General features: G+C 52.2%; 12 protein-coding genes across 12 annotated transcripts; 6 read left to right on the top strand and 6 right to left on the bottom strand.

Annotated features, from left to right (window-relative positions):
- Positions 1-15: 15 nt before the first annotated feature.
- On the bottom strand, positions 16-737 carry bna1-2 (3-hydroxyanthranilate 3,4-dioxygenase 2; the record flags this gene model as incomplete). Its single annotated transcript, XM_066129885.1, has 4 exons — positions 16-278; positions 344-449; positions 500-513; positions 566-737. The coding sequence occupies 4 exons, from the start codon at positions 735-737 to the stop codon at positions 16-18; spliced, it is 555 nt and encodes a 184-aa protein (XP_065985661.1).
- A 348-nt stretch (positions 738-1,085) lies between these two features.
- Positions 1,086-2,417, top strand: acmsd_1 (2-amino-3-carboxymuconate-6-semialdehyde decarboxylase; the record flags this gene model as incomplete). Its single annotated transcript, XM_014692864.1, has 2 exons — positions 1,086-1,885; positions 1,952-2,417. 2 exons carry the CDS (start codon positions 1,086-1,088, stop codon positions 2,415-2,417), a joined length of 1,266 nt encoding a protein of 421 aa, XP_014548350.1.
- A 297-nt stretch (positions 2,418-2,714) lies between these two features.
- On the top strand, positions 2,715-4,371 carry ALDH8A1 (2-aminomuconic semialdehyde dehydrogenase; the record flags this gene model as incomplete). The annotated part of the gene is made up of 3 exons (XM_014692863.1): positions 2,715-3,124; positions 3,208-3,431; positions 3,494-4,371. 3 exons carry the CDS (start codon positions 2,715-2,717, stop codon positions 4,369-4,371), a joined length of 1,512 nt encoding a protein of 503 aa, XP_014548349.1.
- Positions 4,372-4,671: 300 nt separating this feature from the next.
- amnD (2-aminomuconate deaminase) lies at positions 4,672-5,148 on the top strand (the record flags this gene model as incomplete). Its single annotated transcript, XM_014692862.1, has 1 exon — positions 4,672-5,148. One exon carries the CDS (start codon positions 4,672-4,674, stop codon positions 5,146-5,148), a length of 477 nt encoding a protein of 158 aa, XP_014548348.1.
- Positions 5,149-5,192: 44 nt separating this feature from the next.
- G6M90_00g022050 (uncharacterized protein) lies at positions 5,193-6,170 on the bottom strand (the record flags this gene model as incomplete). Its single annotated transcript, XM_014692861.1, has 1 exon — positions 5,193-6,170. The coding sequence occupies one exon, from the start codon at positions 6,168-6,170 to the stop codon at positions 5,193-5,195; it is 978 nt and encodes a 325-aa protein (XP_014548347.1).
- A 536-nt stretch (positions 6,171-6,706) lies between these two features.
- Positions 6,707-7,168, bottom strand: G6M90_00g022060 (uncharacterized protein; the record flags this gene model as incomplete). Its single annotated transcript, XM_066129886.1, has 1 exon — positions 6,707-7,168. One exon carries the CDS (start codon positions 7,166-7,168, stop codon positions 6,707-6,709), a length of 462 nt encoding a protein of 153 aa, XP_065985861.1.
- A 1,147-nt stretch (positions 7,169-8,315) lies between these two features.
- On the top strand, positions 8,316-9,098 carry G6M90_00g022070 (uncharacterized protein; the record flags this gene model as incomplete). Its single annotated transcript, XM_014692860.1, has 1 exon — positions 8,316-9,098. One exon carries the CDS (start codon positions 8,316-8,318, stop codon positions 9,096-9,098), a length of 783 nt encoding a protein of 260 aa, XP_014548346.1.
- A 571-nt stretch (positions 9,099-9,669) lies between these two features.
- G6M90_00g022080 (uncharacterized protein) lies at positions 9,670-10,650 on the bottom strand (the record flags this gene model as incomplete). The annotated part of the gene is made up of 2 exons (XM_066129887.1): positions 9,670-10,362; positions 10,426-10,650. The coding sequence occupies 2 exons, from the start codon at positions 10,648-10,650 to the stop codon at positions 9,670-9,672; spliced, it is 918 nt and encodes a 305-aa protein (XP_065985845.1).
- A 1,245-nt stretch (positions 10,651-11,895) lies between these two features.
- On the top strand, positions 11,896-13,245 carry G6M90_00g022090 (uncharacterized protein; the record flags this gene model as incomplete). Its single annotated transcript, XM_014692858.1, has 1 exon — positions 11,896-13,245. One exon carries the CDS (start codon positions 11,896-11,898, stop codon positions 13,243-13,245), a length of 1,350 nt encoding a protein of 449 aa, XP_014548344.1.
- A 621-nt stretch (positions 13,246-13,866) lies between these two features.
- On the top strand, positions 13,867-15,241 carry SEH1 (Nucleoporin SEH1; the record flags this gene model as incomplete). Its single annotated transcript, XM_014692857.1, has 2 exons — positions 13,867-14,091; positions 14,192-15,241. The coding sequence occupies 2 exons, from the start codon at positions 13,867-13,869 to the stop codon at positions 15,239-15,241; spliced, it is 1,275 nt and encodes a 424-aa protein (XP_014548343.1).
- A 630-nt stretch (positions 15,242-15,871) lies between these two features.
- OLE1 (Acyl-CoA desaturase) lies at positions 15,872-17,362 on the bottom strand (the record flags this gene model as incomplete). The annotated part of the gene is made up of 2 exons (XM_014692856.1): positions 15,872-17,007; positions 17,080-17,362. The coding sequence occupies 2 exons, from the start codon at positions 17,360-17,362 to the stop codon at positions 15,872-15,874; spliced, it is 1,419 nt and encodes a 472-aa protein (XP_014548342.1).
- Positions 17,363-20,759: 3,397 nt separating this feature from the next.
- G6M90_00g022120 (uncharacterized protein) lies at positions 20,760-23,734 on the bottom strand (the record flags this gene model as incomplete). Its single annotated transcript, XM_066129888.1, has 3 exons — positions 20,760-21,660; positions 21,733-22,748; positions 22,832-23,734. 3 exons carry the CDS (start codon positions 23,732-23,734, stop codon positions 20,760-20,762), a joined length of 2,820 nt encoding a protein of 939 aa, XP_065985750.1.

Raw genomic sequence — 23,734 nt, forward strand, 5'->3', positions numbered from 1 at the left:
CAACTCCCACATATGTCAATATGGCGGTGCCGTCTGGCCACATTCTCTACACTTGCGAGTCTCCTCGTTGGTCATCCAGTCATCAATCACAAGCTTCAGCTGTGTCTCAATATCTTCACAGTAAAATTGTTCATGCCGAATAATGACTGGCTCCTCGCTGTGTGCTTTTTTATTAGGGCAATACCATTGCAATTGGTCGATGCTCTCCTTTGGCCGAGTTCTTTCCATGACGAGGCCAACGGTATCTTTGTATCGAATCGGCGAGTGAGGAGTGTTGCCTTTTTATTTATAGCTCTGGGTTAATGGCCTCGAACCATTTGCGATCTTTTGTTGACAGACTTACCGGGGAGGAGGAACATTTCACCCTCGCGGATATGAACATCGCGGAACTGACTGCCGTTCTCGACGATTTTTAATAGCATATCGCCTTTGAGCTGGTAAAACCATTCCTGTCCATGGAATTAGTAATATTCTGTCAGGATTGGCAAGGTTTTGGTACTTCTGTCTGATTGACTGTTCAAGGCTCTGTTAGCGATGCTTCTCGACATCAAGGCCATTGACATACCATGATAGTCACTTCTTGTGTTTGGGCCTCCAACTGCCATTAAAATGAAGTCCTTACCCGAGTACAGGCATTGATTATTCACCGGGGGCTTTAAGTTTGCAGCATTGGTAGACAGCCAGGATGACAGGACAAGTGGCCCTGCAAGAAGTGCTTCACCGGCTGTGGGAGCCATGCTTGGGGGGACTTGTCAGGGCGAGCTTCTTGTTCAGATGATGGCTGGCTGTTTCAGACAGGTACAACAAGTATCAATCTTCAACACTCTAGATGGACGAGAGAGAGCATAAGCACAGTCAAGTTGGCACGTTTCATCTGCTGCAGCCCTCCTCATCCTATAATAGTTGCGGCATTCGGCGGACGGTGGCCGGGCCGGTTCCGGCTGATGGAGTATCGGATACATCCGTGTATACGCAAAGTATGACGGCTTTGGAAATCCCTCCTACGAGCTGGACCGGAGACAGACGGCCTACATAAGACCTCATGGATGAATACACTGACTTGTTGTGTCTCTGAACTCTTCAAGATGAGCTTGATCGCATCGCCTCCCTCCTCCAGCGCCAGGTTACCCAACATGCAGTTCCACGAGCCGTTGATCAAAGTTGCCGCATGCGATTGCATGTCCGGAAACACTGACAAGGAATTCGCTTCACACACTTCACACATTGAAGGGACGTATCCCTCCAAGACGGGGTTCAGAATCGACATTCACACACACATCATGCCCCCTTCATTACCAGACATGTCGCAATTTGACGACTCGTCAAATCGCAACGAATGGATCAATTTACGACTTCACAAGCCATCTCCATCCTCTTCCGAATCGAGTTCCCCGTCCCAAAAGTTGGACATGTATGTTGGAAGGCGGTTTTTCCGGACCGTCGAAGCCAATTGCTTCGACCCCGAGACTCGCATCAAAGAAATGGATGCAAGCGGCGTGTCCGTGCAGGTCCTCAGCACGATTCCAGTTCTATTCTCGTACGACAAACCCATCAAGCCCGCGGCAATGCTTGCGCGGCTGTTAAACGACCACATTGCCTCTCTTTGCCGAGTCTACCCTAGCCGATTCGTCGGCCTCGCGACGGTGCCTCTGCAGGACGTTGCCGCCGCCGTGGAGGAGTTGAAGCGCGTAAAGGGCCTGGGGCTAAGAGGCGTCGAGATTGGCACCGAGATAAACGGACGGGAGCTGGACGACCTGGACATGGAGCCGTTTTGGAAAGCATGCGAGGAGTTGGACATGGCTGTTTTTGTGCATCCGCTAGGCTACGAGCTCGCCAGGGAGAACAAGAGATGGGCCAACTACTGGTCTGCTTGGCTGATTGGGATGTGAGTCTGCCTCGACGTGTACAACAACTTTCTCTCTCACTTTACGCTAATGCCTGCATTCTACAGGCCGAGCGAAACGGCTCTCGCACTGCACGCAGTCGTCTCGTCTGCCGTGCTCGTCCGCCACCCCAGGCTGCGTCTCTGCTTCGCCCACGCCGGCGGCGCATATCTCCCTCTCCTTGGGCGTATTCAGCACGGCTACGACTGCCGGCCTGATCTGGTTGCTCACAAGGCCGAGGGCGTATCGCCGACACGTCAGGTGGCCCTTGGTCAGAGGAACATCTGGATAGACAGCCTGGTGCACGACCCGGACCTGTTAGAGTACATGTGCAAGAAGATTGGGCCGGAACGTGTAATTATGGGTAGCGACTATCCGTTTCCGTTAGGGGAAGTCCCTCTTCCAGGACAGATGATATCTACGGACGAGCGGGTGAGGGGATTCTTGTCCGAGGAGAGGAGAGAGGCAATGTTGTGGCGGAATGCGGTTGAGTTTTTGGGCTTGCACGATTTGGTGAGGGAGTACAAGTATTGACATGTAGACCTATTCTGATTTCAAGGTAGTAAGTTTGATCGTGTGGCATGTTTTTTTTCATTTGGTAATCTATGCATGTAGAATGCCAGTTTGACCCTTTGAATCCTGTAATACAACACCACTCTTACTCAATCCCTGCTGCCATGGTCGCTTCGGATGCATCCGAGTCTGTGTGAGCACCACATGCTACGCCGCTTGGCGTCACGGACGGCATAAAACAGCATCAAGCCGCCTCTACACTGTGATGCGAAACAAGATACATGACACATGACACATGACACATGACCTTATTCCGAAATGGACACGATCGCAACGCTTTGGAACGCCGACACCCCAGATGCGGCCGAGGCTCTTCTCCAGACCACCGCCGCCAAACCTCTCCGTCTACAAAATTTTGTGGCCAACGAATTCTATAAAGCCTCCTCATCCGTCGACGCGCTAGAGTCCTTCAACCCTAGGACCGGCAAGGTACTGGTTCATGTGCCATCTAGCTCCGCAGCAGACGTAGACCAGGCCGTCGATGCGGCAGCCACTGCGTTCCCTTCCTGGTCCCGGACCCCAAGGCAAGAAAGGGCCCGCTTGCTACAGAAAGTCGCCCATCTAATCCAAGAGAACAAGAATCTGCTTGCTGTATGGGAGAGCATAGACCAGGGCAAGACGCTGGCTCGGGCAGAAGCCGAGGTTGACAGAGCCGCAACGAACTTCAGGTATGGCCTCGTCGCACCTAATTCCCCCTCTACGCCGTCATGAAAAACTTTGGACTAACACCGCCCAACACTGCTACAAACAGCTATTTTGCCCAGTTTATTCTCGCTGAGGAAGGGACCGTCCGCTACGTAGACGGCGAGTCACCCGTCATGGCGTATGAGCACCGGTCACCAGCGGGCGTGTTCGGCCTCATCACGCCGTGGAACATGCCGCTGTACCTGCTGACGTGGAAGATTGCGCCCTGCCTGGCATTCGGGTGCGTTGCCGTCGCAAAACCCAGTGAAGTGACGAGCGTCACTGCCTTCTGTAAGTCCACCACGGACCCGGGGCAGAAGCACGTGTTTGCCACATATCTGACTCTGGCCAAGTACTTTGCGAGATATTCCGCCAAGCCAAGCTCCCCCCCGGCGTGATCAACATGGTGTTTGGCAAAGGGGCCACGGCGGGCTCGGCACTCGTCACGTCTCCCAAAGTCCGCGGGGTTTCATTCACAGGCGGCGTGGGCACGGGGATCCGCATCCGGCAGGATACGGCTGCCGACGTGGGCAAGCACATCTCCCTGGAGCTGGGGGGGAAGAATCCCAACTTGATCTTTGAGGATGTCGAGATGGGCAAGGCGGTCCGTCTCGCGGCCAGGGCTGCTTTCGAAAACAGCGGCCAGATATGCCTCTGCGGATCGAGGATTTACATTCACCGCTCTCGATATGAGGAGTTTCTACCGGCCTTTGTGGGCTATGTGAAGCAGAATTATATATGCGGAGGGACACTAGGGCCCGTGGTTTCGAGGGAGCACTACTCCAAGATACGGTCTTACCTGGCTTTGGCGCAAAAGGAGTCGGCTACATTCCACCTGGGTTCTGTTCCTGAAGAGGACCCCCAAGGCGGATACTGGATACCCCCCGTGGTATTGACGGGGCTTTCCCAGGAGAGCCGGGTGATCCAAGAGGAGATTTTTGGTCCCGTGGTTACTGTGTCTACGTTTGAGACAGAAGACGAGGCAATTGCTCTGGCCAACGACAATGCCAATGGTCTGGCGGCGGTGGTCATGACCAACGACGTATCAAGGATGCGGCGCGTTGGAGAGCGAATCGATGCGGGCTTGGTGTGGGCGAATTGTTGGCTGGTGAGGGAGTTGGGGACGTCGTTTGGCGGCCTCAAGGCAAGCGGCGTCGGCAGGGAGGGAGGCGTGCACAGCAGAGAGGTGTTTACGAATCTGAGGACCGTTCACGTGCCTTCAAGTTGGTGACTGCAGCCATGATGATTGTGATTAGGGGGTGGTTGATTACACGCAGTGCGGTGCAAAAACAATCGAGGCAGCCGCGCATCACATTCTCCGTGTCGCACTTTCCTCGTGCTCTTCTCGCTGCTCTCAACTGACATATGTACTCGGATGCATCCGAGCGGGGCAATTCCGCAGACGCCTTCTTGTTAGTTACATTACACATCTCATAAATACCTAAATATGCATGTTTCGGCTCTCGAATCCCGTCCATATCTTGCTTGTTCACTCAATTATAATCGCGCTAGTCCTTTCAGTTCTGGAAAAATGCACGACTCTCCCAACGGAAAACCCTACTTTCGCCCTTCTGCCCACGCCCAAGGCCTGGCAAACTACCCTCACGCACGCATCGTCCCCTCCGCCAACGCCCACACCATCTACGTCTCCGGAACCTCCTCCCGCCGCGGCGACGGAACTTTTGCTGGCGCCGACTATAAAAAGGATGAGTCTGGGAGCACTTCACTGCAGCTGGACATTCGGCAGCAAACCGAGGCCGTCCTGTCAAACATGAGCGAAATCATCAAGGGCGCCACAGACGGCAAAGCAGATATGAACAATGTCGTCGAGGTCAGTGTTTTCTTGGTAAACATGGAAAGGGACTACAAGGGCATGAATGACGAGTGGAACCGCGTCTGGCCGGATCGTGCGCTGGCGCCGGCCAGGACAACGGTGGAAGTGAGAGCTCTGCCCCGGCCCGAGATACTGGTGGAGATGAAGTGTGTTGCTCACCTGGCAACAGACTGAATGAAACAAATTGCAATAGATGTAGTATTTCTCAGCATGGGAACCTAGTCAATCTTTACAAGAAGTTTCCCCGTCGTCAGTTGTGAAGCAAGGTCATCCTGCGCCCTCCCGAGCGTGTCCAACGTGTACATGCCTCCCAGCTCTATCTTGACAGCACCCGAGCTTACAAGTCCCGACAACTCTTGCCATCTTTCTTCAAACTCCTCTCTTTCTGTAATGTAATTGGCCAGAGTCGGCCTCACAAGCTTCACATTCCTCTTGCTCAGCGCCAGAATACCAAAAGACGACACAACACCACTACTATTCCCATACGACACCAGCGTGCCTTTGCGCCGTGTGCAAGCCAAATCGGCCTCAAAGGTAGCAGCGCCCACGCCACTCAGCACGGCATGGCAGCCCTCCCCATCCGTCAAATGATCAACTTCCCTCTCGACGTTGACATCTTTGTAGAGAATGACGTGGTCACAGCCATGTTTTCTCGCCACCTGCGCCTTCTGCTGCGTAGACACCGTCCCGATTACCGTGGCACCGAGATGCTTGCACATTTGCACAAGGAGTCCGCCTGTGCCTCCCGCTGCCGCCTGCACAAGAACGACCTGTCCGGCTTCCACCCGATGCGCGTCGCGGACCATTGTCCACGCCGTCAGGCCCTGCAGCGTGATTGCCGCGCCGGACTGCGTCGATACCGAGGGGGGCAGTTTCGCGACGCCCGATGCCGCGGCGGAAACGTATTCCGCCATGGTTCCCTGCGTGAAAACCGCCACGCGATCGCCAACGTTGAAGTCCGTGGTCGGGCGGACATGGGGGCCGACGCCGACGACGGTGCCGGATCCTTCGCGACCGGCTGTGAAGGGAAGCGGCATGGGGTATACACCCGCTCGCTGGTATATATCGATGAAGTTGACTCCCGCGTATTCGACTTTGACCAACACGTCCCGGTCGCCGATGGCTGGAATTGCCAAATCGGTTTCCTGTCGTAGCACCGAAGAGTCGCCCGTTTGACGGACGCGAATGCCCTTCATAGTGGCTGGGAGAGACATTGGTACTTCAAATGATGTGCTATTAGATCGATTATGAGCAATATTTGTCCCGTCTTTCGACCACTTGATGGTTCACTACGGAGTATACACACAGTTTTTCCATTTTCCGTCTTGGATATAATTTCCCAACACGGCAATAACCCCACACCGGGTCCGGACCGGCATCCGTGTGGAGGGAGGAAGGCGGACGTGGCTGCCGGATAGCGCCGTGACTGGCTGGAGAAGGCCGCCTCGTCCCGTCTTGCTGCACATGCCAGAGCGTCCAGCATCCCTAGTCAGCCAGGAGGCAGCCAATAGTGACACCGGCCATCAGACCCCATGAATTTCATACAGCATCTTTTGGATGTACAGGCGAGAGCAAGACGCTGTCAACCTGGAGGAATGAGATGCCTGCTTACTGTGGCGGTGCTTCATGTGCGGCGTCCTACTGGTAGCCTCTGCCAACGGCACAAGCAGAGCTATGTCACGTCGATGGACTAGACTGAAATGATAACGGCATTCCATTTTAGCCCAGGTAACTAATAGACCAAGACGGAGAGATGGCCGACTATCTGTATGAGCTTCAAGTACGTTCTCTGCCAAGCGTAAGTGGGATGGCAGGTGTAGTTGCTGCCGTTACCGCTGGCCTTGGCTACTAGGCTTTGGTGATGTGTTGCCAGTGTGCCGGCTGGGCGGTCTTGGTGCGTGCTGGTGTTCGGAGGAATTGGAGGCCAGCGGTGGCTTGAGGGTTGGAAATTGAAGTCCAGTGATGGCTTCGCCAGGGATGTTCGCTCCGAGGTAACGGCAGCAACTACACCTTCATAGGCGAAGTAGGCGGAAGGATCAGTGATTGCGTTCCCGCTGTAGCTAGAGATTCTGTTTTCTGCCTGTAGCCGCTGATATTCGTCTTGGACGAGTTCCATTAGCAGATCCAGGCAGAAAACAGGATCTCTAACGACAACGACAACGCAATCACCAACCCTTCTTCCTACTTCGCGCATGGAGGTGTAGTTGACTCTTTGTACTATCAGGACACGATGACGCTACCTAAAGCTTAGGCGCCGTCACCTACGCCGTTCATCAGAGACGGGATACCTGTCGATACGATGACCATGTGTGAAAGGGGATGCCTGACGATTGTACCACTGTCGCGTAAACTACCTCCGTCTGTAACTCGGTAAAAGTCTTCAAAGCGACGGAGCGTGTCCCTCAAGAGAGAAAGCTGGTCGAGGATAGCCATTATCAGGCGACCTCTCAACACACATCTAGCGATGGGACGGGGTCAAGAAAGTGGTCACTAGGATAGCTGGGAAATAATACAAGACCGCCTTGGCTTCCCGACTCAAAGAAAATTGTATGGCAGAAGAGGCCACACGAGCCATTGGGCAGCTAAAGAGATTAGAAGAATAGGAAAGCGGTAGGTTTCTGCGGATCGTTCTGACCCGCACGCACATACATATTGACCCCAAATACTCCGTAGTCGACTAACCGACGCAGAACAATTAATCCGCGAATCGAATCCCGAACCACGATTTAGGCGGCACATGACTGGCCAATGAGCCGGCTTACCCCCCTGGACCAAGGCTGCCAAGACGGCGGCTGGTCCATCGTCTCGGTCCAGCATCTGGTTCACCATCAGCCTCCACTGCCATTATTCACAGAATGCTGCCTTTTCCGACCGACATCGAACCGAACAGGGAAGCATCTAGGATCCATGTTTGCGCCACGACGGTCAATGAATGTAACCCCGCGCCGAGCCCAAGCTTGATATGGTAACATTGGTCGCTAGCGGTGACTGGCGATACGCCCTCACTGTCAGCTTTGGTTAACAACTAGGCAATATGGACACGCTACCTTGACATCGAACTCGGCCCTTGGTCTGAATTCTGTCGCTCAAGATGAATATCTACGCCGGCAAACCACATCCTTGTCCCCTTGACCAAGACCTATCGGGTTAATGGTCCTGCAGCGCCCACACGACGTGACTAGCGGAGGAATACAACAACCAACGGCAAGGCAAAACTACTTTTGCATTTACTTTGAAACCCATCCTCCCTATAAATAGCATCCCTCAAGGTCGCAAATCCCAAGGCCTTGCCAACCAATTCGCACCAGCCCCTAGTCATATCGTCATCGTTCGTCTTCATCATGGTTGCTATCAAACATGTCATCGCTGCCTCCCTGGCCCTCGTCACCCCCCCCGGAGCGCTGGCCTCCCGAACGTTTTACAATTCCGGCACTCTCAACGGCTGGGACTATGTTCGCAAAGAGCACAAAGGAACCGTCGACCAGGTTACCAACGTCGTCTACAAGGGCAGCTCCGCTCTCAAGATGACACAGACCTACGACTCCAACTACCATAACCGCTACCACGCCGAGGTCGACCACAACTACGGCTACAAACGCGGCGATTCTTCCTTCTATGGCTTTGCATTTCGTCTCTCCGACACGTGGGACTTCCAAGACCAGTCCTACAACATCGCCCAGTTCATTGCCAACCGCCCTGGAGCAGGCTGCGGTGGAGATGACTGGATGCCGAGTACCATGGTGTGGGTGCAAGGGAATCAGCTGTTCTCTCGAATTGTGACTGGCCACTATCGCCAGCCGAACTGCGGTAGGAACATCGACACCCTTCGAAACCTTGGCCAGATCAGTGCGGGACAGTGGCACAAGGTAATTATGCAGGTCAAGTGGGCCAGTGACGGCTCTGGATTCTTCAAGATTTGGCTCGACGGAAACAAGGTGGTTGAGAGATACAACACTGCCACAACCATTGATGATGACAGCGTTTTCCAGTTTCGTGTGGGATTGTATGCGAACAGCTGGCATGACGACGGCTATATGAAGGGCAACCAAGGCTTTCGTCAGATCTGGTACGATGAGATTGCCATGGGAACCGAGTTCATGGATGTCGACCCTGACCAGCAGTAAAGTGTGCATTTTCGTCAAGACAGGGCGGCAAACATCGTAAATACCTGGCTTCAGTAGTACATAGTCCCAACCAATTTCAACCACTGTCGACTTTGTTAAACTTGAGAGAGTCCGGGTGTAGTTAAATGAGTGCTTCAGGAGATATGTAGTCCGACCCGCGGTGGTTCACATTTGATGTAAAAGCAACTCGTCCAATGGCCCTAATATATCCCGGGGACGGGCACCGGCTGTAGTAATCAGATTCAGTTGAGACTTGGAACTTCTCCAGTCCTAGCCGAGCGAAATTGTAAGGGTGGCTGACTGTCTTCTCTTCAATAGTGAAAAGATTGCCTATCAACGTGATATCGGCAGGGACGCAGCTGTAGCTATGAATTGCATTCTCTATGCCGCTGCAGAAAGAAGTATGAAGGAGTGTCGTCCCTTGTCATCTCTAATCTGTGAAGCGTAATTCAAAGACTGTAGATGAAACTAAAGACTCGGCTCCATCAGACGGCGTGGAAATCGAACGCTGTGGCTGGAGCCCTTGCAAGGCATTCGTAATGCTGAGGTTGAGAAATGATACGCCTTTTCTTTATCGGTTGTCCATTATCTTCATAACCTCATCCTCCTCGTCCTCCTTCCCTTCACCGTTGGTTACCTGTAATCCCCTCTTCCTCATCTCTCCCTCGATCAATTTCCTGGTCAGCATTCCCTTAAATAGTTCGGGTGTCTCCTCTTTTCTTTGTCGAAACCACCCCTCAACACTCCTCATGCCAACTACGAGGAATCCCAACTCCTCTCTGTCCACGTCAAAAACCTCCCACCAATCACAGTCTGGCATCTTAGCCCCTACGTCTCTCGCAGCGTTGTATATTGCTGCAGTGGCAAGCGCATTCGGCTGGTGGGTAAGGTATAACATCTGCGGGCTTAGCAGCGCCGTGTTGAGATGCTGAATCGTCTTTCGTGAGATGCTGGATTTTGGCTGGGATAAAAAGTCCATTGTTTGGAGGTAGGTTATAGCCAAGGCGTGCGGGAGTGCAGCATGGGTGTTGAATGTCAAGGCATAGAGGATGCGCGATTCAAGTGCGAGGAGGCGGTTCTGGAATGAGAAGTAATCGGCTTCGGATTGGTAATATGTCTTCGGGTCATTTTTAGGCACATGTCCAGTTTTAAAGAGTGTAGAGCTCGAGGAAAGGAGGTATGCGTATACGTTAGACACGTCGCGTGGTGATCGAGGAATGGGGCCGACTTTTGCGACGAGATAGATTGCTGCTGCTGAGGCGTCCTGGCAAGTGTTAGCTACCATAGTTGGACATGTTGGGAGACGGTGGCTGGTAGAGAATCGCACGCTGAATTCATGTGCCATTGGCGAATCTACAAGCCAGTACCTCGCGAGAATAACGTTGGCTCGTGCCGTCACAGACTGGGGTAGGTCGAGAAGCTGTCCCGCGGCTTGCGTAAGGCATTGCGTGGCGATGAAGATGGATTCCTGGAGATCCTGTGGTAGGGAAGACAGGACGGTGTGCTGGTACAATTGCGACGTGGTCGCCAGAGGGTTGGCGAGATGGGCCATTGTTGCGCAAGGGGAGACGATGTGGTGATGCTCATTGAAAGCAGTTGGAGTAGCAGAGGCAAAGAGGATTGATTCAAGGTGCATGTGGGTCAAATCCTGGTTGCGCGACAGGCATCAGCGCCTCTCTGTCAGTAGAGGAAGAGACTGGCCTCCAGTGCCGTGGGAAGGAACCTGGCAGTTGGCAACTGCTTCGCTCCTCCTCTTTCCCAACGAAAGGTGGGAACAGCAATATGGCACTGGGGGGTCGAGATTTTCCAGCGAGGTCTAGCCGACAGATTTCTTAAACCTGCATCGGTTGATCCTCTCTCTCGTCGTGTCCGGCATGCTGCCTCACTACATGTGCCAACCAGCAATTTGCCTAGTCTCAGCCCACGCCTAGCTACTTCTTGTTGTCACAAAATGAGATTACTGCCCATTGCAAACAGCGTAGTCCACCTGTCACAGACGGAATTTGGCTTCGAGGGTACACGCTAACTTTGCATGGTAGGGCTGGCAAGCTGGGTCGCTGGCGATGCCCTCTCGCGAAGTTTCGAATCTGGATCTTAGAATGGTGTGGACCAGCCTAGAAAACTTTCTTCCGCGGCTCACAGCTCACGCCGCCCGCCGCTAGTGACATCGATCCAAACTTCAACCTTTGCCAATTCTCAACGCGTCTCTCATGCGGCCATTTCTCATAATTTGATGCTTACATACCTTGTATTAGTGCTGAGGCTTTCTTTAAAGCCTACAGGTTCCTCAGGGATGGAGCTGTAGCCGTGCTCAATTGGGGTATCGGCGAAGAATTGCCTCGGGTAACCTGCTACAGAGCACTGTGTTTTTAATACTGGTACGAACACGATCAACCTGCACACAGTTCGACTGAACGACGTCTTTGACAACGTCAACGTTCGCGATGAAATCTGCTACAAATACTGTGGCAGGTACTGTCGCCAAACGGCGCATAAGGCCAGGTAAACCAAAAGTCAAGACTGGGTGTATTACATGGTACGTGTTCTTTCCTGAGGCCCATGCTAGTTCTTAAAGGCTAACTCGTCTCAGCAAGTGAGTTGTACTGGAAAGAAACAGCACCGCCGTTATACTAACGTATTTTGTAGAATCCGCCGGGTCAAATGCGATGAAGCAAAGCCAGCCTGTGTGCGATGTACCTCGACAGGCCGGAAATGCGACGGCTACGACATCAATGCAAACCCCAGATCTCGCAAAAATGAGACTACGGAAAACTCACTGCATCAGCGCCAAATCACCATGCTACCTGCCACCTCATCAGCTTTATCAATACCAAGGCCGCTGCTCGCAGACATATCGGGAACTGAGATAGAGCGCTTCTACTTCCATTGCTTTAGGGCCGTTGCAGGAGAAGCAGTTGGCATTCGCCACAAGTACAACTCCTTGTTCTGGAAAGAATCGGTCCCGCAGTATTGTTATGCGGTAGAATCTATGAAGCACGCCTTTATTGCATTTGGGGCAGCGTACCACAATTTCCAAACGACTGGAGAACGAGTTGATCCCACCGCCCCGCCAAGCAAAACTGAACGCTTCATTATCCAACAATATAGCTTAGCCATGAGTGGGCTGGCACGGGATACACAACAGGTCGATGTTCGCAGAAGATACGGAATTACTCTCATCAGCTGCATTGCATTCTTCTGCATAGAAATGCTTCGGAATGATTGGAAAGCAGCCCTAACCCACTTATCTAATGGCCTCCAACTCATGGCGAACCTACCAGAAGAAGTGTCTGACGTTTTGCAGAACCCTGAAAAATGGAATCAAGGGTCGAATAACTCTCATGTGAGGGTTTTATATTTGTTCCGACTATTATCAAGGTGGGAGGTGGCGATGAGATTAGTAACAGGTGACTTCCGGCCGCGGCTGACGTTACAAACATATGAAGCTCGAAAACTTGATGCATCAGTCGGCACGAAATTTAGCTCGGTGGAGGATATCTACGAAGCTGTGGACAGCTATTGCCAAGACGCCAGCGCATTTACCTGGTTGACAAGAGGCCACCACGGCGATACACAATTCTGGGCGCAACATTACACCAAGCTTCAACACTCTGTTTTAATGGAGCGCTCTCGTTTGATCGGAAATAATATATCTCTTTATCAGAACAATCCCGATATGAAGACTCTTGAAATACAGGACATCATCTTCTTCAATGCCTGCAGACTCCGTCACAAAGGAGCCACTCTTATATTAAAAATGCTTCCGTTACCCGAAAAGCCTGACGGGTCGCATGAGCTCGAAGAGATAACACAATTCGAAGATTTCATTCGCGCAGCCATTAGTCTACGAGATATCCTGACTGGCTCGGCAACAGAAAAACTCACGGGAGACAACGCAAACGTCGATCTTGCAGTCGTGCCGACTCTATATGTTACAGGGAGCAGCTGCCGGGAAGAAAGGTTAAGGAAGAAGATTTTGGGTCTAGCCATGGAGTGGCCGAGACGAGAAAATTTGTGGGACGGGCCAGCGCTGCGACATATGTTTGATATCAACGGGATTAGATCAAGTGAAGTAAGAAAGTTGGTGACAGAGTCAGGGAGTGAGACGGTGCAGTGGTCCGGCTGTCCGCCGGGTATGTGGTTCTGATAACTGCTGACTTGAATTTGGACAGTTGCGTCTGGGCGGCGTTTCTGTAATGTCAATTCTGTTCCAAATTACGTGTTGCTTGGGGTCTGGCTGTATTCTGAAATTCTGTTTGGGACTCTGGGTCGGGTTGACATGCCAAGCTGGAATATAAGATTGCTGTAGCTCAATAATTATAACACATCGCAACGCTATATACGCGGTTTCACCTTGCAAGAGCTTTGAGCATCACCAAAACCGTAGCCTTCTTCGACGCGCGATGAAAACCACTTGGTGTATGGACCAAGAGCAGCTATGTTGAGGAGTCTGCCGGCAGCATACTAGTTATTTTCGGAAGAGGATTCAAGCCCCCAGAATCGTCACTTACACGAGCTAGCTCAAGCCAAGTGGGGCCGAGCATGTCCCAAGGAAGGAGCGAGTTGGTGGATCTGGTAGCTCCCCACGCAATCGAGCCTCAAATCATCCCGCCAACCTCCATCCAAGCTTTTAACCACTCCACGATATCCCGACTCCCACCACGTCCAACGCCATCCGCAACCCATTGCACACTCTATGGCCCTCTACAATTAGTCTCAAAAACAAAAGCTTTCTCTAATTGCTAGCTACCACTTCTCGGCCGCCGTAATGGCCGCCTCGGGGCCGCCGTCCCCCATCTCAGAGAAGCAAGCCTTCGACCTCAACCTCCAACACGGACACAAGGACCTCGTCCAAGCAATCGCCTTCAACACCTACGGCGACCGCTGCGCCACCGGCTCAGTGGATGGCAAGATCCGTGTCTTCAACAGACATAAAGACGGCACCTGGCGGCTATGCGACACATGGACGGCCCACGGCGGTGAAGTTCTAGAAGTACGTTCCGTCCCCTGCGCCCTCCGTCTCGGCCACGTTTCTCTTTTCTAGCCCTCAGCCCTTCCTACTAACTCTCTCCTTCTCTCTCTCAACCGCGCAGCTTCAATGGCTCCCCGCAACGATATATCCCAACCTTGTCGCCTCTCTCGGCATCGAAGGCTGGTTCCGGCTCTGGGCGGAAGACCCCTCAGCCGCGCCAGGCCGCCGCTTCTGCGCAGGCCGCTCCGTCGGCGGGCGGCCAGCCTTTGACACGCGCTCGACGCGCGCGCCCTACCGCTCTTTCAGCATGAAGCACAACGAGGAGACGCGGCACACGTACCTCGCGCTCCTGGCGACCGATGGCCGCCTCACCGTCTACGAGAACGACCAGCCCGAGAACCTGTCCGAGTACACGTCCATCGACGAGTTCAGCGTATGCAGCAAGCCTAATCGCGGCGAGGAGGCCTCCTTCAAGGTGCGCTTCGACCCGAACCCGGAGCCGTGCTACGCGGCGCTGCGGGCCGGCGTGGGCGCAGACTCCCTGGGCATCGTGGTCGCTGGCATGGACACCGTCAAGGTCTACCGGTCGCGCGACATCGTCACGGCTTCTTACGGGGTCGCCCAGACGCAGAAGGAGTTCTACCTCGCGGCCGAGATACACGGGCACCGGGGCCTCGTGCGGGACGTGGCCTGGGCGCCGGGCAACATACGGGGGTACGACGTGATCGCGACGGCCTGCCAGGACGGCTACGCGCGCGTCTTCCGCGTCGACACGCCCTTCTCCGACGACGACGGCAAGTCGTGGTCCGCGGGCGACTTGCTCAAGTCCAGGGGCCACACATTGTCCGCCAGGGACTCGCCGACAAAGGACGAGGCCGCCGAGAAACACCCCCACCCGTCGACGCTGAGCGCCAGTCTTGCCAAGTCTGGTAATGCGGGCGATAGACAGTGGTCCGGGCAGCCGGGCCAGGTACACCATACACACAGGGAAATTTCGAGACTGGACAGTCATAGGACGCCCGTGTGGAGGGTGGGCTTTGATGACGATGGACAGATATTCGGTAGCACAGGGGATGACGGACGGCTGTTGTTTTATAGACAGACGCCAGACGGGGTGTGGGCGAAGAGTTCAGAGCTGGTCATGGTCAAGGCAAGGATGGCGACACCTTGACAACGTTTACGTGGTGATGCATCTTTCGAACGGGAATCAACAAATTTACGACTAGGAACCGCGGTTATTGGAGTCATCAGGTGTTGCCATAGCACAGAGACGCAATTCGTGGCAAATGAAATATGCGAATATGCCTTTATGAAGCCAAAGATGGGGAGCGCAACCCATCAAGTGTACCAAGCTGCTGACTGTCATGATGTGAGCAATCGTGTACTTGTTTTCAATGAGTTACCAATGGACAATGTCACAGGTGGAACAATTGGAATCCATTTCTCGCAATAAAATATGTTTAATGGGGTCAGTAGTGCAAGGGCTGCGGACCACAATACACCTTTGCTGAAGGATATCTATACACAACCGTCTCCCCTTGACAGCATTGCCTTCTTTTTTTCAGTCTCTGTTGGTCACCATTGAGCATCATAACTCAGCAGGCACAAATCGACACTGACACATAATTCGAATTCGCCCATAACGCCGGTTTCATGATTTGCAGATTCCGTTTGCTAATAGTTCCACCATGATGCATAATTGTTTCCCTTGTCTCTTCCCCCGCCATTACCACGCTAGAAATTCAAGGACTCAAGTCGTTGACGAACATTATTTTTTTTGTACTTCACTTTGCTCAACCCTTCAAGCGGCATCGGCGCTGGCGACGGGCTGAGAAACCTTAGTGACCTGGGTCCCGGCACGGTGAATTCGCTGACCAGCGGAGTCATTCATATAAGTGACATCCTTGTTTTCAAACTGGGCACGTTTCCAGATCTCAACCTCGCATCCACCACGGAGAACACCAACACGCATGGTGGACAAGAGATTATGGGCAGCGTTGGAATGGGTGTAGACACCACCGTTAAAGATAGAAGTGGCGTCCTTGCCGATAGCGGATGAGATGAGGGCTTTGCCACCAGGATGATCCTTGATAAAGTCGGTCACGTCATGTATGACACCAGCAATAGCAACAAGAGCCTTGCCGTTCTTGGACTCGGCGACAAAGTCATCCCAGCTAATAACGGGCAGCTGCTCGAGAGGCGTACCCCAGTCGAGGGTGGCGCGCTTCTGGTCGAGCTTCTTCTGCAGCTGCTGCACACGGCCTTTTTCGATTTCGTTGGCACGGAACTGTTTGAGGTCATAGGCAAGACCAAGCATCTTCCAGGCGTAGATAGCCCACTTGGTAGGATCATACTGCCACCACTCAATGGCGTTTCGGTAGTCGGATGGGAACTCGTGGTGGAAATTGTGGTAGCCCTCACCAAGGGTGACAAGCGCTGTGATGACATGGTCACGAGGAGAGTTGCGGTCATCGAAGGGTTGGTCGCCGAGCCAGTGAGCCAGGGAGTTGACACAGAAAGTAGCCTGCTGGACGAAGCAAATACGTAGAATGCCAGCGTACACAAACCCGCCAAGCCAGTCATTGAACATAAGACCGCAGAAGCAGGTAGGGAAAACGAGGCCCATGAAGATGACGCACTTCAGGTAGTTCCGGTGCTGCCAGACGACGACGGGGTCCTCGTTGAGATCGGTGATATCGGTTCGACCAGCACGCTTGGGGTTCTGTTTGAAGACCATCCATCCCAGGTGTGAGTAGAGAAGACCTTTGCGAACGGAGTAGGGATCCTTCTCGGTGTCGGTGTAACGATGGTGAGCGCGGTGGTCGCGGGACCACCAACGGATAGAGCCTTCGACAGCACCAGCACCGACGGCGGCGAGATAGATTTTGAGAGGAGTGCCGGCTCTATATGAGGTGTGAGCCCAGAGACGGTGGTAGCCTTTATAGACGGTTAGTTTTCTGGTACAAACTTGAAGTCAATTTCAGATTTGGTTAGCAGCGCCAAACTTACCAGCTGTAATACCAAGACCGGTATTGAAGTAGTAGATAACCGAAAAGATGGCGGTGTAAAGATGAAGGGGAACCCAGTAGGCAGAGATGAAACCGGCCAAGGGAACGAAAATAATAAATGTGGTGTTTAGCCAGTTGACGTGCTTATGCCAGTTTGACCAGGTCATAGGTGTATCGGAGATGTGAACCTTGCTGGCGTCTGCCTTTTTGCCTCGCAGAGGCACGTAATCGGTTGTGCCATCGGGGAAGGCCTTCGCCTGAACCGCCGAAGATGAGGACGACATTGTCCTAATGATGCCGTCGTTCACCTCGGTTTTTGTGAAAATATCCTGCTCAGTTTGGTACGAGATGCTCGCTCCCGCAAACAAACTGGGCGTTTCTATAAGCTCAACAGAATCCCCCAATGAAACGGATCCACAGACAATGGGGGCGATGAGAGAGGATGTTGAAATCGCGGAGGATTGAGGGTGAAGGAAATATAGAAAGGAAAGATTGAAGGAGGATAAGGGCAGGGCAACTCCAAATAAAAAAGAAACCCGTGGGCTTCAAGGGCAGGGGAAAAGAGATATGATGGGGGTTTTGAGGGGCGTGAAGAAACAGCGAGGGGCGTGCGAGCGAAGAGGGCACCGTGGCGGATACCGAAAGTGCTGGGGATGGTTGGGGCGGAGGCGGGTCAAAAAAAAAAGTTGCAAGTTGCCAGTCATGTATTATCCCAAGTACATACGGAGTACAATAAGCAGAGAACCCGGGCCACGACGCGCCAGTCGCAACGTATTCGGGTTTCAGAATGCCAAATGCCAGGCTCTTCATTAGCAGGCCACTATATAGAATTCAATCACAAATACACGGTCTGTTGGCGCGCTGTGCGAGGCCTTTGGGGGTATACTTGTTGTTGGCCTCGACAAAACGTGGACTGGTGCTCTGGTACGGAGTAGTACTTGGTACTCCGTACGGAGTAAAGAATTCGGCCAGGTTCGGTCGAGTTAACCAATGTGCGTTTTACAAAGCTTCTTATTCGCCCATTTACCCTCCCTCTTTGCTACATCCTCTTTGCGCAATCATGCGACGCGGTAAACCTTGTATCCAAAGGCAAAACACCAAGTGGTACAGAGGAGAGCACAATGGACCGTCAATGGTGGCTCGTCCGCCATTCCTCGGAGCTTGAATGCCAACAACTTTGGCAGTATCGTCAATAGTGTTTCAACAATCCGCCATGCAGTGCTCACATGGCGATACACACGTCTAGCACCCATTTGATGGCGAAAGCACACCTTGTTCGCCACGAGTGGCGTCAAGTTTCTTCCTACTCTGGACCGCTGCTCACAAGTTGCCGAGGCGTCTTGGCGTGTTGCCATTACGCATGCAAGCTTCTTGATGGCCTTGAACCGTGTGTGCGGTCAAGTGTCGTTGATGCGGCGCCGAGCGCAAATGCGCAACACATGGTTCGACCCAACCCTTTTCCCCAACAACTTTTTTTCCCTGGCCGTGTTTGGCAGGAGATTGGATCCACAGCTGACGAGGGCGGCGCTCCTACTGGTGGACGCCCGGCCGGGTGCGCCTGCGACAAGCCGGGGGTGTGTGGGCATGCGAATCTGGCATCAAATGGGTTGGGCGAACAGGGGCAGCAGGGGCTCCACCTCATCCGGCGCTCCGGGAAGCTGCGGGCCGCAAGGTACCTCGTTCACTCTGGGAGATGGATGGCTAATGAGCAATTGATGCTCGAGCAATCAATCTATCAGTCAATGAATCCATCAGTCAATCAGTCAATGACAAGCCTGCAGGCCGTGTATCGAACCACTCATAATTAGTGTGGCAAGGCACTGAAGTCATCTGTGAACCAACCCTCGGCCCGACAGCAGCCTGTCAACAAGTGTTGAATGTAGTACCTGCATGTATCATCAACACCTTGCATCGAGGTTTCAACCACCAGCAACTTCCAGGCTCCTGCAGTTGCCTTTTGCCGGTGCAATTATTTAACTGGGGGAAAAAAATCAACCCCATAGAAGCTATAAACCTGTAGTATTCGTCACTCTTCTCCGGATTATCTCTTCAAAAAAGATAAGACACGCATTGCTATGTGAGTGGCCAGACCTAACGTTACCAGGAGTCCCCACCACCATCAGCACCTCAACAATCCAACTTTGCACCATCTTCAAAGCCCACATGTCAACTTGTTCTAGCCTTCTGACTTCTCCGCCCATTCCCGTTGGCCTCGTCTTTTTCGAGCCAACCACCAGACGCACGCCCCCTTGGCGCCCGCGTCGAAAATAAACCGCCCAGCCCGGCACCTGTCCAGCACCTACAACCAGACGGCTTAACACTATCCCGGCTGCGTCACCACATACCTCAGCCACAACATACGATTCGACCAGGCATCTGATGTGCTCAGCGCAAGCACATCTGCCCATTTCCCTCAACTTACCAGTATCGGATTCGTCTATTTTAAAATTTTTGTTGCGAGCGACAGATGACGACTCTTGGAAGGCTGATCATCTGCGCGAAACCTTATCATTCTTCCCCAACAGAATCAACCAGTCACTTGATGTGCAATGTTGACCCTGCAACAGACAACCACCCAATGAGACCATTTCCAAATCAACATCACGCGGGCAAGAGTACGTCGTCTCAGCTAGAACTAGTACTAGCCTTCCAGGAAGGACATTAGATATCGAACAAGAAGTCGACTCATTTGTCATTGCGTGGAGCGAGTCCATCATTCTGCCGTAGACTAGGAGTACACTTGTGTACTCTGCATACGCTGCGATCGCAACTACTTTGTTTTTGGTTTACATCCAACGTATGAAAAACAGCTGGTGCTATTGGGTACATGATTCCGGCCCGAGCGCGTCAATGTGGGCATCTTGGATAAGAAGTGACTAGAAGCGTAGACGAAGCGCTGAATTCGAAGCATAAAGAACAATTATCGTGGAAACAAGAATCAGGTTAGTTTTTTTTTCTGGCCATAATATCCGTTTTAGGGTAGAACAGAGCATTTGGTTCGTGCTGTAGTATAATTCGTATAGGTTCGCGTATATCAGGAGCAGCTTCCATCATCACCAGTTCCTTCGCTACTTCCTATACTTTATCGGCGCATTTGACTTGGAGCAGTACTCCATCGTTGATCATCATCATCGATCATCTACAGATGCGCAACCCACCATCACTGTCATGAGCACGGTGACCAGTCAAAGCAGTACCGAGTTTCACTTCTCAAGACCATAGGAATAGCACCAACAGAATGAGTAATGCTTCCTGCTTTCAGATACAAATCCTCATATATCATCATAAAAGTGGGACTTGTTGGGAATGCTAAAGTACTCCATTACCCACGATATTGCTACACACTGCTGACTTGAGGAAGCCTACATCCAATCAAGCCTCCATCGCTTCAAACGTTCAAAATCCAATAAAGCATTAAAATACGCCGCGAAAACCCTCCTTTCTGATACAAATCAATGCTAGTCGTCATGTCATAAATCCGTTCCAATCCGCTATACGCTTCAATATCATGCTATATCAAAGTAAAATAGCACCAGTCGCCTGCTCATTTGTCTAGAGTATACATGGGTTTAGAAAGAATCCAAAATTCCAAACGTCTTATGCTGGGGCTGTCAAAATGCTGTTCTTTGTTCTTGCTAAACTGTCTTCTGATGAGTGTTTATCTGTCGGGTCAACTAATGCTTACACGGTAGCAGGTCGTGCCAACGCGTCGAAATCATCGTCAACGGTAACCATATTTCCGAGTCCAATCGTGTCGTACTCGATGGATAAGCCCGCGCCGACGCCTGTTAATACAACGGGGATTGATATCGGGCGTTGATGTAGATGGGATCCGGACACAGAGTCGGGTATCGATGAGCGTATTCGAAAATCTCCTAATCGAGCCTCCTCACGGTGATTATATGCCGAACGTGTGTGTAGTTTGTTTGACACGGCACTGTCGGTGGACGTTTCCCTCCCTGTATTCATCGTCGACTTATTCATGCTGGGGTCGATTTGCATGGCAACTGAACGGCATGAATTGACATCAGGAGGCCTCTTATTTTGTTGGACATCCTGTTGGGCCTCAGAATGGAGGTCGCTGTGTGACTGCAGCCTATGAGCAGTGGGAACATGCCCTAGCACTAGCGAGACACCGCCGTCTGCATCGCTTTCCATGGTTTTAATCTCATGTGCGTCCGAAACAGTGTGCATATCGACCATCTCGGTTGCGGTAGTCATATCGGCCGTCAGCTCATCCACGTGCCCACTAAGCGACTCAGCCAAGTGACTGTCCTCAATCTTAGGTGTGCTTTTGGGTAGTTGCGTTTCTGCTGTGTCGTGCCTAGTTGGGGCGTGAATCGCAGTGTCTTGCCTCTCCAGTTTTGGTGTCGATATCGTCTGCAAACCATCGCCCAAAGAGGGCTTTCTGTCCATAACTGGTATTGTTGACCGTTTCGGGCTGATATCTTCCAGTCTTATGTCGGTGGGGAGATAAGCAGCCGAATCGATGTCGTACTGCCCCAGCGAGAGGGGTGTTTCAGGTCGTAGCCCTACATCGACAACCTTTCCTGCCTCTGTAGTGCTGTCCTCGTCTATGTCGCTGTATGAGGGCCGGACACTTTTGTTAGCTGCCCAAGAGGTACTGCTGCAGACTTTCCCTGACGAATCATACCCATCGAAAGCGCTAGGTGGTGAACTAGGGGGCGAACGACCGCGCATGGGAGATTGTGGTCCGTACATATCTGGGCTTGTATTGACGTAAGTCTTGCCAGAACATTGCCAGCCATTTGACGGTGACACTGTTTTGATGTACTGCTGCGTGTGAGGCGGGTAATCGACGCTGTATCCATCTGAAGAGCGACTCTCGTCGGCAGTAACTGTCGATCCCTTGCGTCCCTCTATGTCGGGTGGGAACATTCTCAAGAGGTCTGATGGCGCCAGCCTCTTTCTTGGGTCGGGATCAAGGCATATTTCGGTCATTTGACGATACCAATCTGGAATATTTATCTCTGGTCCTAGCATCAATGGCCTCCCATGGGCTTCTGGCTCGTCATCGAGCATGGCCAATGCCCATAACACCATCCCCAGTTGGAAAAGGTCAGACTTGACACCAATATACAGGGAAGTGCGGTGGTGGGCTTCGATGAGCACTTTCAATTCTGGTGGTTCCCATCCCGCCGGGCATCCTCTTCTGTTTATGTCGATTATCTTTGCATCGCCAGCAGCATCGACTACGATGTTGTTCAGCGTAAAGTCTCCTTGTACAAACCCCAACTCATGAATGTCATTTAGACCTCGCACAATTTGTCGTGCCCATCGTTGTCTCCTCGGCCAGGATATGCCCAATTCCCGTTCCTTGCAGTTATCGTATATTACATCCAGCAGGGAACCTTTCTCAGCATATGTGATGAGGAGGCCCTTGATTTGGTCACTGAAGTCGTCAATAACAAGTCCGTGAAGTCGAACGATGTCTTTAGAATCGCGCAGATTACCGAGTGCGTTGACTTCGTACAAGAACTCCTCCATGGTCTCAGGGCCCGGAATTTCCTTCTTAATTAGGGCTTTTCCATCGACATGAACTTTGTAAACGAAGCCCGACAGATGAGAGTCAAAAACGATGTCACTTTCCCGAAAGAAGTCACATTTAAGGTGCTTGACTTGATCAGCAGTAGGGAAGTGGATGACCTCCTAAATAAACTGCGTCAGATGTCGCTCATTTTGCTATTCATGGCAGGCAGAAAAAAATTGATCGCAGAGCCTCTTCCACTCACATTCAAGTCCTCGACAACATGGATATGTAGCCGGTCGTCTGTTGTTTGAAGTTTCAAATTCGTTACGGTATCGAAAAATCGGATGACTGGAATGCTCCCACGGATGGCTTCATATATCTTGGCGTTCTTTTCTCTTTGTTCGCTAGTATGAGACAGCTTCCATTCAAGAGAGTTGGGTGGAACGCTGCGATAATCGAGAGAGATTGTGACTCTTCTCCAAAGGTATTCTTTCTCTCGGTACGTGACAAAGAATTTTTCGCGTTTTGATCCATCACGAAAGTGCATACTCAGGTTCAGAATCCATTTTTGTGTCAACTCTTCTGCAAGCGTGGCTTCGTCTATCGAGTCAGCTACTGACGCTGCATCTTTCGGCACTCCGTCGTAACAGCGACTTTCCAAATTAAGTTGTTCTTGATCCATGATGTGGTTAGATAGCTCGTAATGGCCGGGGTCGCTTGGCAATTGAGAAGATAAATCTGAACCATAGCCGTTGAGTGATGAGGTAGAGGGGCTAAAAGTTCCAGGGACAGTTGAACGAGGGCTACAATGTGGCAAAATGGCTTGTCCCATGTATGATTGTGCGCTTCGCCTGTCCTCTGACGCAGCTCTTCGTTCATCTGGTGTGGGAAGCACAGGTTCTAAGTTAACCCTCTGTTCCGACAACCGCCTCTTGAGGGTTTGAGCTCGGGGTAGTCCAATGACAGCCCTCCTGGAGTCCTCGTCACCAACAGATTTTACAGTCTTTGAAGGCTCCTCTTCCAGTTTCGAGTTGAGGATTTGATCGGGCTCCGATGTTGGTAAACTCCTCTCGTCTGTTGGTCGGCCAAAGGGTTTGAGAAGGAAATCCCATCCCCCAGTTGATGTAGGCGGCGGCTCAGCCTTAGAGCCGCCTAGACCAGCCAT

This window comes from Metarhizium brunneum, chromosome 1 (assembly GCF_013426205.1).
Source record: "Metarhizium brunneum chromosome 1, complete sequence".
Taxonomy (NCBI): Eukaryota; Fungi; Ascomycota; class Sordariomycetes; order Hypocreales; family Clavicipitaceae; genus Metarhizium; species Metarhizium brunneum.